General features: G+C 33.5%; 5 protein-coding genes and 1 non-coding gene across 6 annotated transcripts; 3 read left to right on the top strand and 3 right to left on the bottom strand.

Annotated features, from left to right (window-relative positions):
* Nucleotides 1-692: 692 nt before the first annotated feature.
* On the bottom strand, nt 693-2019 carry LOC110224224 (vacuolar protein sorting-associated protein 53 B-like). The gene is made up of 7 exons (XM_021010098.1): nt 1834-2019; nt 1767-1777; nt 1689-1708; nt 1524-1618; nt 1301-1357; nt 1066-1216; nt 693-800 (listed from the first exon to the last, which is right to left on the bottom strand). Exons 1-7 carry the CDS (start codon nt 2017-2019, stop codon nt 694-696), a joined length of 627 nt encoding a protein of 208 aa, XP_020865757.1. The 3' UTR covers nt 693.
* A 3662-nt stretch (nt 2020-5681) lies between these two features.
* On the bottom strand, nt 5682-6766 carry LOC9325096 (auxin-responsive protein SAUR50). The gene has a single exon (XM_021034020.1). The coding sequence runs from the start codon at nt 6331-6333 to the stop codon at nt 6007-6009; it is 327 nt and encodes a 108-aa protein (XP_020889679.1). The 5' UTR covers nt 6334-6766; the 3' UTR covers nt 5682-6006.
* A 4961-nt stretch (nt 6767-11727) lies between these two features.
* TRNAE-CUC lies at nt 11728-11800 on the top strand. Its single transcript has one exon. It is a non-coding gene; the product is annotated as a tRNA-Glu (tRNA).
* A 94-nt stretch (nt 11801-11894) lies between these two features.
* On the top strand, nt 11895-14066 carry LOC110230763 (zinc finger protein GIS2). The gene is made up of 4 exons (XM_021034565.1): nt 11895-12000; nt 12415-12583; nt 13086-13178; nt 13261-14066. The coding sequence occupies exons 2-4, from the start codon at nt 12441-12443 to the stop codon at nt 13790-13792; spliced, it is 768 nt and encodes a 255-aa protein (XP_020890224.1). The 5' UTR covers nt 11895-12000; nt 12415-12440; the 3' UTR covers nt 13793-14066.
* A 1033-nt stretch (nt 14067-15099) lies between these two features.
* On the top strand, nt 15100-16403 carry LOC9323668 (glycine-rich RNA-binding protein 10). The gene has a single exon (XM_021034566.1). The coding sequence runs from the start codon at nt 15523-15525 to the stop codon at nt 16039-16041; it is 519 nt and encodes a 172-aa protein (XP_020890225.1). The 5' UTR covers nt 15100-15522; the 3' UTR covers nt 16042-16403.
* Nucleotides 16404-18336: 1933 nt separating this feature from the next.
* LOC9323667 (B-box zinc finger protein 21) lies at nt 18337-19960 on the bottom strand. The gene is made up of 3 exons (XM_002887557.2): nt 19674-19960; nt 19153-19578; nt 18337-18897 (listed from the first exon to the last, which is right to left on the bottom strand). Exons 1-3 carry the CDS (start codon nt 19863-19865, stop codon nt 18538-18540), a joined length of 978 nt encoding a protein of 325 aa, XP_002887603.1. The 5' UTR covers nt 19866-19960; the 3' UTR covers nt 18337-18537.
* Between the last annotated feature and the right edge of the window lie 2637 nt (nt 19961-22597).

The raw sequence follows: 22597 nt of genomic DNA, 5'->3' as shown, positions 1-22597 counted from the left end.
CTTTTGCTGTCCATTTCTTTCGTGATATACTTTGCTTTGGTTTGACATCTGATGCTTCATTTCCTTCTTCTTCACTTCCTTCTTCAGACAGTTGACTACTAAATGCTGGGACTTCAGTTGATCCACTTGCAAACTGAGACATGTCTTCTTGTTGACTTTGCAACAGGTTCATGAAACCCGATGAGTGATAAAATGGATTCATATCATCCATTTTTTAGATAAGAAAGTGAATGTGATTGTGTTTTGTGTTAGGCTGAAGGTTAAAGGAAGTGAAAGTGATTGTGTTAAAGGAAGTGAAAGTGATTGTGTTAAAGGAAGTGATTGTGTTTTGTGTTTTCAAGCGTTATAATGTTTTAAAGAAGAAGACTGAAACTTATTGAAGTATTAGCAATGAATGCCAAGGTAAAGACACTAACCTACAATACTCCAACTAGAAAGCATTTATTTCAAAGAACAAAGAAAGCATTTACAAAAGCAAAAACTGTCCTAATCAAACACAAACCAAGCATTAATCACATTGCACAAACCAGTAATTAAATGAAACAACCACTTTGAACTGTACCTTGATTTAGAGGCTGTTAAATCATGCCTTCTCCACTTGTGAGAAAAGACTCAACCACTTCATTTAACCTCACCTAAACTGAACCAAAAAATGAGTCAAGAAAAGCTAAATAAAGTTGAACTACAACCAACTTAAACTGAACCAAAAAATGAATCAAGAAAAGATACCTCCAGCTGTGTAGCTGCCTCCTTGTATTGCCTTTTTGATGTCATCACCTGAAGCTGTTCAACCGCAGAGACTGCCATAACATTGCAACGAGTGTCATTAATGAGCATATGAATGGTGTACTTATTAGTCAAGTTTAACTAAGTTCATGGCATACATTTGGTTACTACATAAAGAATAAAATAAATTCACTAACAGGCTAACCAGCAACATCATGTTACGTGTTTGGGTTTGATGTTGCCTAATGCCTACCTTGGAACCCCTATTTTATTTCAATACTCTTGGCTATCATTCTGATTTCAGGATAGCTTGACCAGAGTAAAATATTGATAACTTACCTAACATTGTGAGGCGACTAAGGGCAGTGACCGCCGTGGTTATGTTCTTCTTTGCAAAATCTAACCTTTTAATATCGCGGCATATATTTTGAACCATTGCTTCAGTCAGCTCAGCTTTGGATTCTATCTCTTGTATCTTATGAGAGAGTTCCTGTGTTCAAATGGCAGACTGATAAAAGAAACAAAAGAAGAAAATGACATCTTGACAATACAAATCAACCTATGAGAGACTAACCTCAGCAGCACATGTAGCATAAGTAAGATTTTCTTTAGCTCTAGTTCCCGAGCTACCCTGGGGAAATCATTACCAAACCAAGAATTAGTTTCAGAGACATATATCAATATTTCAACATAACAGCAACAAATCAAGAACAAAGAACAATTAATAGAACAACTTTTGTAAAGCTAAATCATAGCTCAGAGAAATGTTCACCATAAATTCAAAAAGCAAAGCTAACCTGTTGACGAACAACAGCTAAAATGGTAGCATCAACTCGCCGAATCTCATTATGAATCTTCAGCATAAAAGGCTCAACGCCAGATAGAGAAGCTTCTGTGGACGAACAAAATCAATTTAAAACTCACATTTGCAGAAATTATCAGACAATTCACTAAATCAATACGCCTCCATGAATTTAATATACTGCTTTGATAACTTCAATTTTCAACTAAGGAGCCAAAATCTCAAATGAATCAATCACAAAATTCCAATCTAATCACAAGAACCCAGCCAAATCGAGAACCAAAAGCTAGATCTAGAGATTATACCATGTTAGGGTTGAATTCCTTCGTCTTCTGAAGCTTCTTCAGCTCCACCTTAAGTTTCTCCTGCTCAGCGTCTCTCGTCTCTAGCTCCTCCTCCTTCTTTCTCAGAATCTCGTCTTTCTCCTTAAGCAACTCCTCCGTCTTCTCCTTCTCGATCTTCATCTTCTCCAACATAGTCTGCATCTCCATCAGATCTTGCTCGAAAGACTTCGCTGACTTCCCCTTGGCGGAGATAGGCGATGGTGGCGTCTCGCAAAGAAAAAGAGACAAGAGTCGGAAATGAAATCGAGTTTCGATACTTTGCTTTTTTTTTACCCCTTTTTTTTTTTTGATCAAAACAATCGACGGTTCAGAATAAGCCACGTCATCGTTTCTCTTACCACTCAAGATTTCTCTCATGAGAGCTGTTTCTCTCAAAATAAATCCTTTCTGATTTATTTTTTTTCACAATTGATGAGAGAGCCTCTCATGAGAGCTCAATTTTCTCCCCATTGGAGATGGCCTAAATGGTTAAAAGAACAATGTCGGGTAAAGATAATTGTAGCCAGGAAGGAGATCATTAACGAAGAAGATATAAACATGTCATTTTGGTACAACAATTATTTAGCATTAAAATGATGAGAGTCTTGAACGGAATAAGGAGATGAGAATCTTTCGAAAAGACAGCGAAAAGAGGCCCAATGAGAAACATTGTTTGACTTACATTTGTACCCTTGTCCTTTTGGTCATTTTACGCTCTGCTACCTTCACACCCCTTCGTGCATGGCTAATCATCAATCCAATAGTAACTTCCAATAATTCATGATATGCACGAGACATAATGATAGACAAACAGAAAAATAAGCAGAGAAAATTGGAATTAAAGAAATCAAATGGAGACGAAAAATAAAATATAACAAGCTGAGTGTTGATTATAAAATATTTTCTTTTTGTATCCAAGGAATAACCATTTTTATAGCTCAGCTTATAATCAATACTTTCAATTTTTACCTCAAAACCACTTAACAGAGACCCCAAACAAAAAAAAAAAACAATATACCACTGCCTGCTATTTTTGTTGACTTTGGTGAAATTTTGTAGACTGGGATGTTACGGCCCAAGTCCATTGAAGAAAGACACAGCCACTCGGCCTTAACCAATCATTACGAGCCACCTAACCAATCGAGACCCCAACTCCTTTCGCTTTAACGAGATTCATGATGGTGGCGCTTAAAGAGGCCCATTCCGATGCTTTAAATCTTTAATCGTGTAAATAGAGTCATGAGTCATTTAGATTTGAAGCAGAGCTATAAACCAGGTTAAAAATCAATTATAATGGAAAGAAGGTTTATACTTATGCATGTATAAATTCTTTCGCCTATAACAACCAAATAGAAACTATCGCCTAATATTGTATCTGATTTTTGCCATAAAGGTAAATTAGCTATATCGTCGCATAGAGTCAAATTTACAGTTGATGTAATTGTAATTAATATCGCATCAAAGCAACTTAATTAGAAAGAATAATAAAAATATGACTCGCTATGTCGCTCATGTAGTCGCAATGATGTACGTTCTTTTTCTTTCTTGTTAAAATTGTGTATGATATGCTAATTAGTGGATATGTAGCACTTTCGGACATGGTGGGATTGTGATCTCTTTACCGACCCATTCTCATTCAGTATTAGGCATTAGTGCATTACCATATCTTTCTCTTAATTATTAAAGTCGGTGACCATAAGAAAAAGGAGAATAACTATAGCAAATTATTCAAAAGACAATTTTAAAACATCTTCAACAATTAATCCGTACTAAACCTTTTACCAAACAAAACACTTAATCCGTACGGTAATAAATAGACCTAAGAAATCGATATACTGTATCATCACATACCATCACTTTGCTTATATTGCGGAATAACATTTAATTGACTGAAAAGAAATATACGGAAATAACCCAAAGAAAACATTGCATAAATTAAACATAAACCACGATGCATCTCTATGTGTAGTTGAGCTAAAAAAATTATAGAACTCATCGAAGTCCCCCCAACCGATACAGTGATATCACTGATATGTATGATTGATAATTGTTGGTGAAAATACTTCTCCACTTCTGATTTAGATATAACGTTTTCATACAATACAAATTAGTTTCTTTAAAATAAAAAAAATAAAAATAAAAAAAATAAAAAATTAGTTTCTTTAGAATGAACGTTAGATCAAAATTTTAAATTTAACTACATAAAACTAATTAGACGTATAGTATTTTGTTATATGCTAATATTGTCGGTGTGTACATGAATTCAAACCGTCTATAATATGACGTTGGAACAAAAAAAAAAATCAAATCAAACAGTCTGAATGTCGCGTTATATTTAATCTCAATGGTCCAATGAGTTTAAGAAATAATTAATTACGTAAATCAAAATAAAAGTCCATCCGTCCGTTAAGTACCGTACGGTAAGGTAAAGGGCTATTTTAGTCAAATCAAAATTTGGGAGTGCAAATTACACGATACTGGTGAATCATATCGTGATCTTCAAGCCCATGATACAGTCAAGTTTTAATGGAATTATATCTAAGCCGTCCAAATAATTGAAGTGGCTCCATCACCTACCACTCTTGTGTTCTAGACGATTATTAACCCATCAGAATCTTGTAACTTCTCAACTATACGAGATTTCTTAAGCTTGTGTGGGTCACATTCGCATGTGCTTATCTTTCTCTGACGTTGATTTTGACATCTCCAAATGTTCTTTTTCTATTTTCCATATCAATTTATTTTGAGTTGCTGCAGAGTGGGACGAATTATCAAAGCAAAACATATATAAACTTTACACATTCTATGCCTTAAGTATATACTTTCTCACGATTTGTTAGACATTTGTAAAAAGGTGTGTATGGTTTTATATAGCCAAACTAAATGCTATATTAATTAAGCGGTTGAACATCAACATCTAGGGTTAGCTCATTAGGAGTTATGGGTTATAGCTTTTAATTTTGCTTTTGTCTATAAATGTAGGTGTAATGAAAATTAATAAACCCTGAATTGTATACTATTTATCAGAAAAGTATTGTAGCAGTTACGACTTTTTTTTCAAGCTAACGTAGGGTCTATAATTGTTTAACTTAATACAGAAACATGTATGCGTTTTCAAAATGATGATTCCAAATTCGTTTATTAATTTCATAGTAAAATATCTAGCTTACCTTCTAATCTCGTAATTAATACAAACAGTGAACGATTTTACAAATCTCAACATATCAGAGAACCCTATAGTTATATACTGTAACGATTCTGCAACTAACATTCCTTCCATATTTTATTTTTTGGGTCATTTCAACAGTTTTAACGGCTAAAAACTGCCGATTTAGAAAGAGACACCAACACGATCGTTGATTTAGAAATAGAGAGAGAAAAATAAAGAGACACACTCGGAGATTTTACAAATTTAAAAGATGAGAAAATATTGAAACATATACTATTAGCAAATTTGGAGAGAGAGAAAGAGAGACAAAACTCTAGAAAGTAACGACCGTGTCTTATTGTTTTTTTTTTTTTTTTTGTCAAACACGACCGTGTCTTATTGCCTGTTTTCATTTTTCAAGGACTATAGTACTTTGCCTTTCGTTTTTTTTTGTGTCTAAAGTTCAAACTATCTCAGCGATGAGAATTTTTAATTTTTATAATTAAAAAAAAGCAGCTTTTAGCCTTTTTACTAACCTTACCATTTAACATAACTTTTCTTGGGAATTTGTTTACTTTACACATATTGACTGCACGCAGAGAAATTTGACTAGGTCCGCGAGACTAAAATTCAATTATCACATGCACCCAACAAATAACTAATTATGCAAACGAAAATCACATTTAAGTAAAAAAATCAAAGGCTTTGATGATATTAAAAGTCTCATTCATCAAATATTAAAAAGTCTCTCACAGGGTACACATTACCACACCACCATGAGAGTAAATCTGAGAAGATAACCAAAAATAGTAATCATTCTCATTTAGGTTTTTCTCTAAGGGTTAGTCTCACTCTAATACAACTACTAAACCCATACTAAGCAAAACATTAAAAAAAAATTGCTAAAACAGAGAAGCATTTACTCAGCAGCTTCCTCTGTTCTCCTAAAACATCTCATGTCTCCAAAATATATAACTAAAATATTTTAAAACCCTAAGAAGATATGTTCATCGGAGCATGGAGGTGAGAGATCGGAAAACGACTTCTTCACAAGGGATAGTGAGACCCATGTCATGATCAAAGCCAAACTCTTCCTCAGCTTGTTGGAGAAGAAGCTGAAACTCAGGTCGGGTCAAAAACGAAATGGGCACAACGTACCTGACCCGATTCTCTCCGACGTACACGACGAAGTGACCTTTGGGCACGTTAAGAGGAGATCCGTTTTCGTCTTCACTGTAAACATTACTCTGTTTCTTTCCCAAGCTCGAGCATCTCTTCAAGATTTGCTTGATCATCGCCGTTTGCGTTAGCTTGTTTGCTTTTTTCATCGCCATTCTCTTCAAAAGGATTTTTGTTGTGTGTGGTTTGAGTTTACAAGATCTTTGTTTTTTGTTATTTTTCACAATGAAAGGTGAGCGTGAATTAGAGTGAGGGAGGGTTCATGGACTTATGGTTGGGGGTATTTATTAAGGACTAGAGCGAGTGGAAAATCTTTTTTTTTTTTAATGATTATACGGAATTATGAAAAATGTACATATACGAATTTATTCACAACCACAACATGTGTATAGAGAGAGAGAGAGAGATGGTAATATCGAGGCGTTGAGGAGATTATGATGTATTTGTTGTCTTGAATATGAATTTGCGTGTTTGCTACGGGTAGCCATTTGTTGTGTATTTAGATGATAAAAATATTTAATTTGTTGCAGAATTGATAGAATGTAGAAACTCGAAAGCGACCTCATATGGGTCATCTGGTTTGGCTCCAAGAGAGAATCGGTTGAATTAAATTTTCTTATACAAACGGAAAAAAATGGAGGTGTAATTTTGGATTTAATATCAATATTAACCGGTTCCAAAAATGTGAAAGGTATTTTCAAAGCATGTGAAGATGTGGGGTCCTAACTTGAGACGAGTATGTGTGGAAGGAATTTGATAGACGGACGGTTTGATGTATAGTACTATTGATCTTCCTTTCACTTTTTTTTTTTTTTTTGTGGTTGGAATATATTTGAATATCTATCTAACTACTGAATTTTTTGGTTCATGCATGCTCGCCTAATATGTTAATTAATTAGGGTTACAATCTCATCTTTCGAGGTTGATTAGGGTTTTATTCGAATCTGTTGTATAGTTCTTTGAATTGGTAATTTATCTATTATTGTCTCCAATTAATGGTTATCTTGACACATTCTCCCATTTACTTGTCCCAATTTTCTAACTTCGAGCGTAGGGCTTAAATATATCCAAGTTGTTATTGAATTATTAACAAGCAAAGCTCACATGTACGAAACATTCAACGTGTTACTTCATGCACGTTGCCATACGGTAAGATAGAAAATTCAGTAGTTAAAATAAAAAATTCATCATCCATATTATATGCAAACAATAAAAAAATTGTATTGATTAAGATTTTTTCAAATTTCTATGCCATAATTTATGTTTATTTAGCATGTTATTACCATTTAAATTCTGCGATCTGTTTTTTTTTATTGGCTGAATACCTATAAAAAAATAAATATTAATTATTCTTTAATCTTTATATTTTTACAGCAAACATCTTATAAAATCGGACAGAAAGAATAATACGTTAGTGGAAGCCCCCTTGGCCCATTGGTTGAACAAGAGTTAATTAATGCTTCTACATCCAGAGGTCTGGAGTTCGAGTCCCAGATACTGCGATTTATTAATAAATTTGCAGATTATTGGAGGCAAGTGTGCAGGAGATCTCCAGCGATGTACAATTATAGCCGTTCGCCAGGATTCTACGCAGAGAGGAAAGTGTCCATCAAGAGCATAAAGAAGGAGGTGAGTATGAAGAAGAAGGTGAAGAATATGTCGTCTGTCGTGGATCTAATAAGGGTCGGAAGGAATTGTCCGTTGTAGAATCGTCTATGTAACAGTTCTCATAATTTGCAATAAATAATAAATCCAGACATTAAAAAAAAAAAGAATAATACGTTATAGCAAAGATATCATGCATTACAGCATTTTTATGATGGTTTTATTACCAAAGTTGGATTTTTTTTTCCACAATTTTTTTGGTACAGAAACAGTTATGCAAGATAATTAATTCCCTCCCTACCCTTTTTCCATTATGTTAATCTCTATATAAACTTTTATAAATTTTCTTCAAAGTAAAGTACAGAAAAGTACCACGATCTTGGTTATTGAACCCGTGAATCTAGAAGAATCAAATAAAAGACATCAAAGCTGAAACTTCACAAGGATAAAAGGAGCGTTGTTGTTGTACCCAATGAGCCGGTAGTGAGTTTTCCTAATATTTATATATGTAGATAACTCTCTTTGTTCCTAAATATTTGATGTTCTAGAGTTTTAGTTTGTTCCACAAAGTTTAATTTTTTAAGTTTTTGTTTTATTTTTTATTGATTAAAATTAATATATCGTAAACTTCAAGACGTAATGATGAACTGTTTTCTAACACTATTGGTTCAAAGTTATTAAAAAATATTTAGTATAAAAAAGTAATTGACAAATAATTTAACAATGATTGCTTTTTAATATATGTGAAACATCAATTTTCTAGGAACAGAAGGAGTAATATACATTTTTTTTATATAAAAACACAATGATAATTCTGAAATGTTAACGTAACACGTATAACCGAACTTCTGTCCACTTGGGAAACCATGTAGTCATCATATACAGTGAATCTTTATAATATAACTGAAATGCGTCAAAAAAAAAAAAAAAAACAAAGAAGCAGAGGGAAGGGGTCGATGTTTCGGACCACAAACCAAAACCAAAACCAAGAAAATTGTCGCAAGTCGTAACCAAGCGGGGACTCTCCAACTGTCTCATCAACTGACTCACATGCTCTCGTAATACTTCATGCGTTCTCAACTTCTATAATTCACTTTTCTATACAATTTATGTTTTAATTTATATAACCGTCTTTCGATTTCAAGGATCAGTTTCAATTTTACAATGTTCCATTAGTTTTTGGAGATGGTTGCATACTTGCATATAATACGTATATTACTGTACCAATGCATATATTTACCACTCATCCAAAGTCAAGCTTAACTGCTAAACTGAATGTTGATATGTTTTCAAAATCAAATATTAATATATTCCAACACAATAAGTAGTCATATTAGACCATCTTTATTGATGGTCTCTTAAAACAACTCTTATATTATGAGACATGTCTTATAATTAACAAAAGTCTCTTAAATAAAAGACTTTAAGACATTTTTATTAGTTATAAGACATGTCTCTTAACATAATAATTTTTTTAAGAGACCATCAATAAAGATGCATGGTCTTACCATCTTTGTGAGTTGGTATCCTACGTGGTCCATTTCTTTAAAAAATTGGTCAATTTTTTGGTTTTAAAGTTAAAAGTTACTATAACATTTAAATCAGCAATATGTGTAACAGAAAGTTAAATAAATTATATAACAAAATAAATTGTAAACCTTTTGATATAATTAAATAGCTCCAAGTTGTATGAGTAGCCTACCAAAATTAAATTGCCAAATTAACTTCCTGCGTTCAACTATCCCAAAGAGGCTATTATATTCGCTCACATGGTTTTCTTTTATGCTCTGCATCCATAATAGCACCCCGAAGGAATCCGTCAAGATTAATTGGAAAACCATGCAACAAAAAATTGTTGCTACATACAATTTTCTTAAAAAGATGATAAATTCGCATGCATATAAAGTCATTTATTACAAAACAATGTAGACAAAACAGTGGAAGCTGTGACGGGTTTGTTGTTTGTACAATAACAACGAGCCTGATTGATGAATAGTAACAAAATCGGAATCGTGTGGATGAGGCTTAAACAAGGACATTTCCCTTATATAAATTGGGAGATAAGGACTTAAAGGTGTCTCGTTCGTACAATGACAGTACTCGAACCGGTTACGGCTTCTCCAATTTAATATCTGCAATTAATCAAACAAATGCACATGCAGGCCGTATATTTTTCTTGGCTTTTTTGTATGTATGTATTTCGTCTTATTCTTTAAATCCATTTCACCGCATGCCTATAGTTTTTTTATAAGCACGACAAATTTATCTCTTTGAAATGTATACAGTATCCAAAAAACGATGGTTAAAAGAAACTCACCAGTTTATCATCTTAGTTTTTTTAGTAAATAGTTTCTTCAAATTTTAAGATATATATTTGTATTGTGATATCTACAATTTGATATGTACAAATATATAGGATTTTACATACATACACTAATTTTTTTTCTTTTAAAAATGTTATATGGTACAATTATACGGTTGAAATAAAATGATTGCATATATATATATTGTTAAGTTTTTTCTCAATCCCTTGAGCTTCTGAAGAATTGGATTACTTGTTTTCTTGGGTTTTTTTGGTTCTTTTAAGGTTTAAGCCTAATGCTTCTTTTTTAGTTTTTGGTTTTGACCTCTTGCGTTTTTGATATGTACAAATATATAGGATTTTACGTACATACACTATTTTTTTTTCTTTTTAAAATGTTATATGGTACAATTATACGGTTGAAATAAAATGATTGCATATATATATATATATATATATATTGTTAAGTTTTTTTCTCAATCCCTTGAGCTTCTGAAGAATTGGATTACTTGTTTTCTTGGGTTTTTTGGTTCTTTTAAGGTTTAAGCCTGGTGCTTCTTTTTTAGTTTTTGGTTTTGACCTCTTGCGTTTGTGTTTTGAACTCATTTGCTTTGTTCAATTCTATGTTTAGTTTCCCGTTTTTAGGGCCTACCTTCTCGAGAAATCTCGTTTTCCGCCGGCTTTGTCTCCGGGACTTTCATATCGTCCGCCGGCTTTAGTTTCCATTATTTGGACTTTGTATTTCACTTTGGTTCATTTCAAGATAAATAATATAATTGTAGATGACAAAAAAAAAATATTGTTAAGTTTTTTTTGTTTTGCATAAAAATATCCGTATAACTTCCATGCCAAAAAAGCACGTATATGTCTACAATGCTACATGTTGACATGTTGTTCAGCTAATATACGACATTTTTAAAAACATTGAGATAACTTTATGTAATTTATTAACATGTCATTTGTCAATGCATTGAAACGGGGAGATGACGGAATAAGGTTCCTAACGAACTACGAATCTCCTCCTCTTTAGAATGAAACCAAACTCACATGTTCCATCAACGAGATTGTCACATGAAAACTGAAACTTATTGTTTTGCTTCCAGTTTTTGTAGAAACTATACTAATTTCGATGGGTCCCTCAACGGTGGAGTAGTGGGTAGTATAGACAGAATTACATAAAGGACCATCAATGTTTATTTTCAAGCGAATTTACAAGACACAACTACCGATTAATCATTTTTAGCTAATGTCCTATTTTTGCTGTTTTCTTCTAACTATATAAAATGCAACATGGTGTACAGTGTACTAAATACAAAATTATCTTATATGAAGATAATTGATTTAAAAATAATTTAAATAAACAATTTTCTGCCTAACGTATACATAAACACAACCCAAACGATTCTCCTATATTATCAACCACCCTATACTACAAAATATATGCTTTTTAATTATAGAAGTAGGTACACACATCATTATGAATTCAGTTTTAAAAAAACTATTTGAACTACATTTGTATGTGGAAACCACACGATATTGACATGTCGAATATCTTTTGGACTTTATCCGACGAGAACACAGATTTCTTGTTTCCTACCAGAATCAACTAACAATTACAAATCTATAAGAATAAAATCACAAATCCGTTGTAGTCTAGCTGGTCAGGATACTCGGCTCTCACCCGAGAGACCCGGGTTCGAGTCCCGGCAACGGAGTTTCTTTTTTTTTTTGGTTTTCGTTTTTATTAATTAAAGATATATATGCAGACGTAAAAGCCCACGTAACGATATAGTTCGGCCCACGTAAAAAGCCCAGCCCAAAGATAGTTGGGGATAAATAATAATGTTGATCTCGATTGCTCCCTGGGATCGTAAGAGGAGAGGATTTTGCTCGGCCAAGTTTCTCTCTAGCTCAGGTTCGTCGTCTCCATTCTCTTTCTCTCTAGCTCAGATTTAGTTGAGATTCAATTTCATGTTGCTCTAGTTTTGGCTAGTTTCATCATAATCTGTGTTAATTGTTGTTAGGGTAAAACTCGATTTGTGAGATCTGTTAGATTGTGCGCGGATATGTTGAATCTCTTTGATTGTATCGAAAAGCGATTTAAAACTGCCTTTGATTTATTGTGAAACCCATTGAGTTTGTGAGGCTGAGGTAATTTCTGAAAGTGGTTTGGGACGATGATGCACAAGAAATTGGTGTTGCGGAGTTTTGCCATAATCAGATCAGATCTTTGTATAAATTGTTTGGGGAAGGCATTGGAGAGTTGTGTTGACGAATTGATGTATGGCAGTGAAGGAGGTAATGTTGGTGTTGTGGTTGATGTTGGCAGGTGTTTGATGTGAAGTTTGGGGGGGAATGAGTTCAATGAGCAGAAGTCGAAGTAGAAGTCGGAGTCGAGATCGGATTCGTAGTCGGAGTCCAAGAGACAGGAGAATGAGACCTGAACGAATTTCTTACCGTGATGCTCCTTCTAGAAGGGAGCCACGTCGTGCCTTCAGGTCTTTCTTTTTTATGTCTTGACCCTTTCTTCTTCACTATTAACCGTTTCATTCTCGACCCCAAAACCGTTACAACATTCTGGAATTCCATCTCTCCTTATGCTTCCCTTCTATGTAACCTTCTCATACTAACTGACATTGAGGTTGACATAAAGGTTAGCTAAGCCGAGCTGGCAATTTAGCCACAATCCTATGCTTATAGCTAACATAGATGCCTGCTTAAGACTCAGATATGCTGAATAAACTTTTCTTGTCTCCAACCTTTTTCTCTCTTCTACTCTTTATCAAGATGGTGTGATTAGATGATGAGGATCAGGTTTAATTTCTGTTTTTCTTTCAATGTTCGTCTTCAATTGTTTCTTTTATTTAATTGACAGTGTTGGGTTGGTTTAAGTTCAACTGTTTGCGTGCATACATACGTTTTGAATCGAGTTATCTTGTAACTACTTTGTTTCAATCTGGTGTGGTTACATGATTGTCCCAACTTTTTGATCTTGTTTAGCCAAGGAAATCTCTGCAACAACTGCAAGCGACCTGGTCACTTTGCGAGAGACTGTTCTAATGTTTCCGTCTGTAACAACTGTGGTCTTCCGGGGTATATATGTCCTCCCTAAATTAAATACGGAATTACCTCTGTCTATATGCGTTTCGTGATGTTTCTTTAACTCTCTCTGCAGGCACATTGCAGCAGAATGCACGGCGGAATCGCGGTGTTGGAACTGTAGAGAACCGGGCCATGTAGCCTCAAACTGTTCAAACGAAGGAATCTGTCACTCGTGTGGCAAATCTGGACATCGAGCAAGAGACTGCCCTAATCCGGATTCTCGTTCAGGAGACTTCAGGCTCTGCAACAACTGCTTCAAACCGGGACATCTCGCCGCTGACTGCACAAACGAGAAGGCGTGCAAGAACTGCAGGACTTCAGGTCACATAGCTCGCGACTGCAGGAATGATCCGATTTGTAACATCTGCAGCATCTCGGGGCATGTTTCTAGACACTGCCCAAAAGGGGACAGCAATTACTCTGACAGAGGAAGCAGGGTTCGAGATGGTGGTATGCAAAGAGGTGGTTTGAGCAGAGTGGGCAGAGACAGAGACAGAGACGGCGTTGGCTCGATAATAACATGTCACAATTGTGGTGGTCGAGGACATATGGCTTACGAGTGCCCGTCTGCTCGAGTCGCTGACCGTGGATTCCGCCGGTACTAAGGTTCTTGGTTCTAAAATCTACCAATTGAAGTTCCATTCATCTTTAGCCTTTTAGCTTCTGCGCTCTTGTTTTATTTGTGCTACATTGTTGTTTTCTCATCTCATGGCTTTTGTTTATTGGAGCGAATCAAGACTGGTTTTAGTTTGGTTTGTTTTTCGGGAAATTTGCTACATCGCTTGTGTTGTATGAAATATTGAATATATTAGTGTGATGCAGAGTTCTGAGTTTTCAGGATTCGATATTATTGAAAATAGAATCCAAATTTAATGTTTTGCTTTCTCTCTATCTTGAGTAATTTAAAGATTTGATGTAGGTTTAGTTAAGTCTAAGGAGGATATATTGTGGATGCAAGTAATTGTCCTTTGTAAGCAATCTGTAGAAAGTAGAGAAGGATTTAGGGGAAAACTCTTTATTCTGTGTTATTGATCTCAATAGAATTGATACACAATATATAGAGAGACTAACTTATGTTTAACCTAATTAGAATAGGAAATAGATAAACATGAATAAGTAAATATTCTAAATCTCTTAATCCTTATCACAATAGGATATCTAAAATATTCTTTGACTTCGGCTTTACGGGCTTCACGGGCTTGGTCCGCTGTCTTGCTTTCCAAGTTACTTCAATACAATCCATTCATAGTAAAAACTCTGTGAGCCGATCTCGAAATAAACTAAAAGACTTGTAAATTACACAAAATTCCAGAAAGATAAAATCATATTAAATACACGATGGAAGAGAAGATGAGATGGTCTTGTACATCATCTACAAGTAGATGAAATGAAATTGGATAACGTAAAAGGAACAAATAAACAACCGTACCAAATACTCCATACAATACCAACTTGCAAATGTAATTATCTTAGAAACAATGGCATGTGAGGTTTATTTTTTGGTTTTTATATATGGCATGCGAGTTTGTTTCCAGTTTTATACTAATTTAAAAATAAAAATGGAGAGACACAATGGGTATAATAATTTGTAAATGGAATGAATTGTTTTACACTCTTTCGATTCGTTGTTTTTTTTTTTATATATATACAGGTCAAAAGGATAAAATATGTTAGTGGCATCATTGCGTAAGTATTCTTATGTAAATTTTGAAAAAATAAAGAAAGAAAAGATGTTCATTGAAGAAGAAGATTTGAAGTGTTGATTGGTGGCTACTAGCCTTGTGACCACCAGTAGTGTTACCTAAGGGATCTCTTTCTTTTTTCTTAATTAGTTTATAGTATTTCACTTATTAATTATTTAACTACTAAATAATAAGATAAAGCTCCATATACCTATAACCTGTGTTTCAATGATACCAAAATGTGCTATCACTACTCTATACTAATAAGTAACCTATTCCTATGACAACAACCAAATCTTATAATAGAAGGGAAATTAAATAAATCAGAAATGTGAGATATTTCGTCTATAATTATAAGAAATCTTCTGTGTTATACAAAACCATGCTAATTAATTAGGTCAAAAAGACACAATACCTAATAAGTTGACAGAAAAAAAAAAACATAATTATGATCGTCTTCTCGTCTAAATCTTGGTAGGACCACACGCAACATTTATTTTGGTTGGAAAGGACCAAACCTATCTGTCAATGAGAATTTTCAGTTTATATATGGGGACAAGAAAAACAAATGCACTATATATAGAGGACCAAAACGGAGAAGCCATCACATCACATCAAATAAAAACAAGTGTACTTACAAACTTTGTGGAGAAATGAAGACAACTTCTTCATTGGTCGTTATCTTCCTCCTCATACTGATCTTGCAAACTAACAAACTAGTGAGTGGGCATGACCGTTCCACTGATCAAGACACGGTCAAGAACAATAACAATGATGATAACAACACAACCACTGAAGTAGTTCTCAAGGACAAGAAAAGAAGTTATAGTGGAGGAAGCGGAAGCTACAGATGGGGATGGGGTGGTGGCGGCGGAGGAGGAGGAGGAGGAGGAGGAGGCGGTGGTGGTGGAAGAGGAGGAGGTGGTGGTGGTGGTGGAGGAGGATGGGGATGGGGAGGAGGAGGAGGTGGTGGAGGATGGTACAAATGGGGTTGTGGCGGCGGAGGAAAAGGAAAAGGAAGAGAAGGAAGAGGAGAGTTTGTGAAAAGAGAATATGCAGAGTGCAAAGGAAGAGGAAAATGTAGAGGAAAGAGATTGGAATGTCCTCAACATTGTGGAGGTTTTTGTTTTTACGATTGTCTATTTCTCTGCAAACCTCATTGCCGTCGCTAGAGAGATAGATCTTTTTGTCAATTCATCATACATTCTCTTTTTCTTGGTTCTGTTTGGGTTGTTTTTTTTTTTGGTTTGTTTGGTTTATGTGTTTTTTGGGTTCAATTCATCATACATTCTCTTTCTCTGTACCCTTGTTTCTTAGGGTTTTCTTTCTAACAAATATTTTGGGGCTTCTGGGGTGATGGAAAAAATAGCCATTATATTAGGATCCCATCTAGTTTTTGTTTTGTTTTTTGAGTTCTATAATGAACTAAAAGTTCATAAAAGAATTCCCATATGAGATTTTTCTTTTGCCTTTCAATCTCCAATGTAAAAGATAGCTTTTCTGTGCTTTCTATAATGAACATCTTTTGAAAAAATTGTCGGTTTTGTTTTACTGTATTTGAACACAAAGCCGGTCTTGAGCACATTAACTTGAAATATTTGTATGGAGCTCCCAAAGATACGGGGATTCCATTTGTTAAAAAGAAGAATAATATGAAGAGTAAAAATCTGAAAGAGAAAATTATGTTGTGGAAAAGCAAAGAGTCTAAACAAACAAAAGGGGTCATCGCTAAATTAGCATATACAATGAATATTTTTACTGATTTGTGATAAGAATCCCAATAATAACTGAAGTACGAATCATGAAAAAATGTGGGCCTTTTTTTATAATCAAAATTATAATACTGAAAAAGAAATAATATTCAAATTATGTTAGCGTTTATTGTTGTTCATCTAATCATGTATGCAGTTATTTAGATATTATTTCACATATTTTGAAAACGAATATCAAATTTTTCGTATGGCTTCCAACTTTTTGACGATCGGATCTATTTGAGTGACAATTATAATTAACTTTAAGAACTATAATCATTTGTTTGCGCAAGAAAATTAATATTTGAGTGATTGTTTTTTTATTACTAATTTGGAATCCTTAACCAATTAGAATTCACACTAGTATCCGGAGCTTATACAACAGTCAGTATTGACCAAAAAGAAAATGTGTCAACCAGATATCAGCCTCTATTCTAGAGTATGACAATGACCAATGTACTATCTCTTCATATATATATATATTGTACTGTATGTCTACTTGTTTCATAAAAGTTATCCCGTTTATTCTGATCACTGCATCTAACTAGGTTAAAAGTTAGAAATGAAAGTGGAAAAGACTGCGAGACATTATCAAAATATACGACCATAGAAAAGAGTCTTCGATCGAAAAGTTGAAATGAAATCTTTATCGGGAGCATTCATGACTCAAGACTTTAATCATTCATCTTTTACCAGCATAATTTTTGGCTGCCGGCTATTTGATCAAAAGTCTTTTAGATAATGCCTTTGCCATTGCCACCACCTAAAAACAATGAGTAAAAAGCAGAGGGAGTAAAAAGTAAAAACATTAATATCAAGTATTAACCATATGCAAAGCGGATGGTTGATATCTAGGAATCAAGCATAGGCCTCAATTAGTTGGGCCTGCTAAACACAACGAAGATGACCCTTATTTTTCTTCTTCGTCTTCCATCTTACTTTTTTTTTTTTTTTTCACTGAATTATATTGATATTGATTCGGAAATGTTACAATACACCTGAGTAAAGAAGAGATTAAACTTCAAAGAGACACAATGCTCGACCCATAACCTACAACGAGGAAGGGAGTTTTCGAAAAAACATTGCAAAGACCAAACAAATCTTGTCTCGAGACTAAACGAAGCTCTCGAAGCTCACCACAAGGTCTTCCATCTTACCACTTAGTTATTTTCTTACTTCTTTTTGTACCATTTTAGTTTGGTAAATTAAACAAGTAAACGACGAGTCGGTACTTTATTTTATTTAAATATATGTTTTGCCTGCCATGATGAGGTGTCCATACTCCTTAGTCATCAGATCATCAGAGCTCTCTGTAGCCTGTAGGCATATTCAATCACAAACAAAATATGCCGATGGTGATGGGCACGTTATTGTGAATTTGTCTCCATTATATGCTCTTTTTCTTATCTTTATTTCCTAAGATATATTATTTAAATACAAACCAAATCCAAGAACAATCCTCTCCCCATATGGGTTATGGGGACTGAAGAGGCAGACGATGAAAAAGACGGTCCCTCGTATACTAAAATATACGACCACTAGATTTCATTCATCGAATTTGTAACTTTACTTTACAGTTTGACTTGCTTTTCCTTGAGAAAGCAAAAATAATGTAGGTTATAATTGTAAATAACTATTTTCTTTCTATGAAAAATAGAAGAAATTTTACAAAACGTTGTTAAAAAAAAATAAAAAAAAATTACAAAACAAGTCATGGGCGTTTGTACAAGAAACATTTGCATTAACGGAAAGAGAATATAGGATTATTACAAAGATTAAAACACCAAAACCTCAATCACACTCAAATTTACAAAAAAAACAGAACACAAAAATAGAGAGAGCCTAATTCTATTAAGATCGAAGTTGAGAGAAATGGAGAAACAAACAAACAAAAGCCCCATTTAGGGAGATAGTAAATTACCAGAACGATCTAAACTTTTTATTAGAAGAAAGAGGAGGAGAAATCTGTGGGACAGTGAAGCCACCATCATCATACCATCTCTTGTTGTTCTGTCCTTGTTGTTTCATGTTTTGTAATGGAGCAAAAGACACTACTTCTGGTGTTGTTTCTTTGTTGTACATCCCAAACTGTGTATTGTTGTTGTCTTGAGAAAAGTATTGATTTGGGTATGAAGAAGGAAGAGTTTGTGGAATTTGAGGGACCCAAATCCCTAAATTCTTAGATGGAAGTGACACTGTATTGTTGTTGTTGTTGTTTCTCTTAGTGTTGTCATCTTCTGCTTCCATATATGGTAACACTCCATCATCATCACCACTCTGCAATCACACAAAAGATAACCCACAAGAAAAGAACTCTTTTTTTTCATAAATTTTATACAAATACCCTAAATAGCAAAAAGATCTATCCACATCTATAAAGTTTTTTACCTTTTTAATACCTCATTAGATCTGAAATGATATGATATTACGTAAACAGAGGAAATAAAATTTCGATCTTCTAAGAGTCATTGTCAAATCTTGAATCAACTAAACTTGGATCTTTCTTGATTAAAGAGATAAGAATTAACAAACCTTGATGAAACCAAAAGTAGGAAGAGATGAATCGAGGAAATCTTCAACGTGCCAACCAGGTAACGTATCGATCAAATACTCAGAAATCGTGCTTGTGGATCCCCACTGATTCACCGCCGCATCACCGCTGCTGATCTTCGAAAAGGGTTGGATCTTGGAGTTGTTGTTGCTCTGAGGAGGAACTGAGAGAGGCTTCTTGAGAGGAAGATTAGAGATTGATGATCCAGGAACAGAGAGATCTTGGTTGCTTGAAGAAGAAGACTCTGAAGTAGGTTTGTAAACAGAAGATGTAGCAGAGAGCTTAACCCCTGTAAGAAGAAACCTATCGTGTTTCTTTGTGTGTTCGTTCGCTGCGTGGATCGATGAATCACAATCTTTGCATAAAATAGCTCTATCTTGTTGACAGAACAACAGGGCTTTTTTATCCTAGAGTTCAACAAAAAGAACAAGTTTCAGATTCTTGATCGGCAAAAACGATTGACTTAAGACAACAAAAACCATGTCCGAAGTTAGAAAGGAACCTGACAGATGTCGCAGATAGGAGAGGAGTTGTTGGAAGAAGAAGGATAGAGGAGAGAGAACCGGAGATGTTTAGAGGCGAGTTTGTTAGCGTGGTGGACTTGGTGGTCGCAGCCGCCGCAGAGAGATGCTTCGTCGGCGGTACAAAACACCGACGCTTCTTCTTTATCGCAGACGTCGCACCTGATCTTCATCGATCGGATTGAGAGAGAGAGTGGTAGTTGAAAAGGATAGGGGAGAGATGTGAGATCTTCTCTTATGGAGTAATGTAAGAGGGTACTTATGTAATATCATCTCCTTTTTTCCTTCTTTCCTTTTTTTCTCAATCATATCTCTCTTTTTTTTTTTTTTTTTGGTTTTTCGTTTTTCTTTTTGTGGTAAAAGACGGGGGACGAGTTCCCCATTTTATTCAAGATTTTTTTTGGTTTTAATCATATCTATCTTTTTCTTTTTTTTTTCCTAGAAAATTAGTTCTTGTTTTATATGATATGTCCATGAAGGCATGAAGTCAAGTAACCTTCAAAAGGAAAAGAAAAAACTAATTATTACTTTGTTTAATACAAAACACTGCGAGATATTGAGACTTGAGAGTTGACTGAGAGGTATTGTTCCATACTAATTATATTTTCCAGCAAAATAAAAAAAGAACTATGTATTTAAATGAACTAATGGTAGTGTAATTAGGTGGATTTGATTTGATGTGCGTTCATTTTTTTTAGAACTAAAATTGTACCAAATTAAGCTTATGAATAAAATATCTGCCTAATCCTCCTTTTATTGAATTATTGGAAACACAAAATTGTAGTAGACGCCTACCAAAAAAATTGAAGTAGACAACTATATCTATTTACATAATGAAAACTAAAAATGATGTAACAAACTCACTTCTAAACCATTATTCACCAACTTACATCGCATGTAAGGCATATGCAAGGGATGCATCTTTAAAGTTTGATTTTAAAGGAGAAAAAATATTAAAATATTGTAAGAGCTTTAATTAAGATCTTTTGTAAAGTAAGTGATTATTGGTAGAACATGTTTAGATCATAGGAATTTATTTGAAATTGAAATAATGTAAGATCATTAGTTTACAATTTTAAAAACTTTAAGAAATAACTTCTAAATTGCAAACTTAAAAAACTTATACTAAAATAGATTTGAAAATAAAAAGAAACACAAAATATAATATCAAATTTTTATGAAACAAAAAAGAACATTAAAGATATAAATAAAAAAACAAACAAACAAACATATTATTTAATTAAACCCTAGCATAGATTTCGGATCGAAGGAGAAATGAAATGTTTTTTTCCTTTGCAAAAATTCGTAGCCAATGATGAAGCGCCACGTCACGCTAAAACTGGGCCAAGAACAGTTCTACAACAAGAACAGATCTACAACAGATCTAACACTATTCACAATATTTTCTATTTTTAAAAAGCTAAGAACACCTAAGTGTTCTCCTTTTAAATATAGCCTAAAGATTTAACTCTTAAAACTTTACTTTTGGTGTTTAGATTGACTAATTTAATTAAGAAATGTGAACAATTCAACAAGTTTAAAACAGTATTTTTTTTTCTCCTAATATCATATTCCTATACGTAGGCTTATGTCAAAACATATACATCAGAATTAAGATGATCGATTTTACTTTATAATATATTAGGAAACATGGATTGTATTAGACAATATGTAAACAAACAAAAGGTAAAATATAAATATTTACGTGACATTACATTAGATTTTATCATATCTTTGATTATTATTTTTTTTGTTAAAGATTTTAATCAAATTTTTGAAACGAGATTTCTTACACGATTTTTCAATATGAAATTTTGGGTCGGATCTTTGACAAGTCTTAATCAAATCTACTTCATGTTGGAATGTGTTTTAAATTATATACTATATAAAATTCTCAATATTTTGTATGTATCTATATATATATATATACGTATCATCTACTAATTAGTTATATATTTAAAACTAACTAATAAAGAAAGATAATACTAGCATGTTGTTTCCATGATTCGTCCCCTAAGAAAAACAAAAAAATATTGCGAAAATACACAAATTTTAAATTTTCTATGTATTTTTGACTAGTTATCAATGATGATTTCTAGACTGCAAAAACAGAAATAAAGTATTATTAATTTAAAAATGTGGAAAATTGTTAATCGCAAAAATAATATACCTATAATTAATTTTTAATATGATTTTTTTTTTGTGAAAAAAACCTAGAATTTGGATTAATAAAAAATAGAACAACCTGGCTTTTTAGCCGATTGATCTCTTGTTTATTCAACTTCCATGTATATTATAGTTCGTGCCGTCATGCATCAAGCCATCAACTCCAAAATAGAGAATAAGATTAAACATAGTTATAATTCCATTTCCAGCTATATGAATATCATTCTTGTTATATTTTATTGTGTTATCTTTGTTGAGAAGATTATAGTGGAAGCCCGAAGAACTTTGCACTGGAAGTGGATGATACCCGAACCAAGTTGACCAGTGGACTCTTTCCTTTTACATAAATAATTAAAATATGTCTCAGTGGTTTCCTTGTATGACAACTAAAATTACCTTTCCCTAATTTCAGTTCAAATATCTATAAATGCAATGAAAACCAAATGCCATTTAGTTTGGTTTGATACGTCTATTTTTTTTTTTTTTGGTTTAGCTTGATAAAAGAGTTTTGATAAATTATTTCTTTTCTTTTTTTGGGTTCAGCTTCAGTTACAGCAACTTACAAAAAATCAACTGAATTGGTTTATGTTCAAAGAGGGTTTTCAAATTAGTTTTCTGATTCTGTTTGGTTAAACCTGATCTGACATCCTAATAAAACTAATTTTACGTGTAAAACCTTAACGCTTACTATAAAATGCTATATATTTGAAATTTCTATCAAATTCATTCTATACTAAAA

Source organism: Arabidopsis lyrata (assembly GCF_000004255.2).
Source record: "Arabidopsis lyrata subsp. lyrata unplaced genomic scaffold ARALYscaffold_2, whole genome shotgun sequence".
In the NCBI taxonomy this organism is placed as follows: domain Eukaryota; kingdom Viridiplantae; phylum Streptophyta; class Magnoliopsida; order Brassicales; family Brassicaceae; genus Arabidopsis; species Arabidopsis lyrata.
The sequence above is the reverse complement of the archived record's forward strand: the minus strand, read 5'-3'. Positions and strand labels throughout refer to the sequence as shown.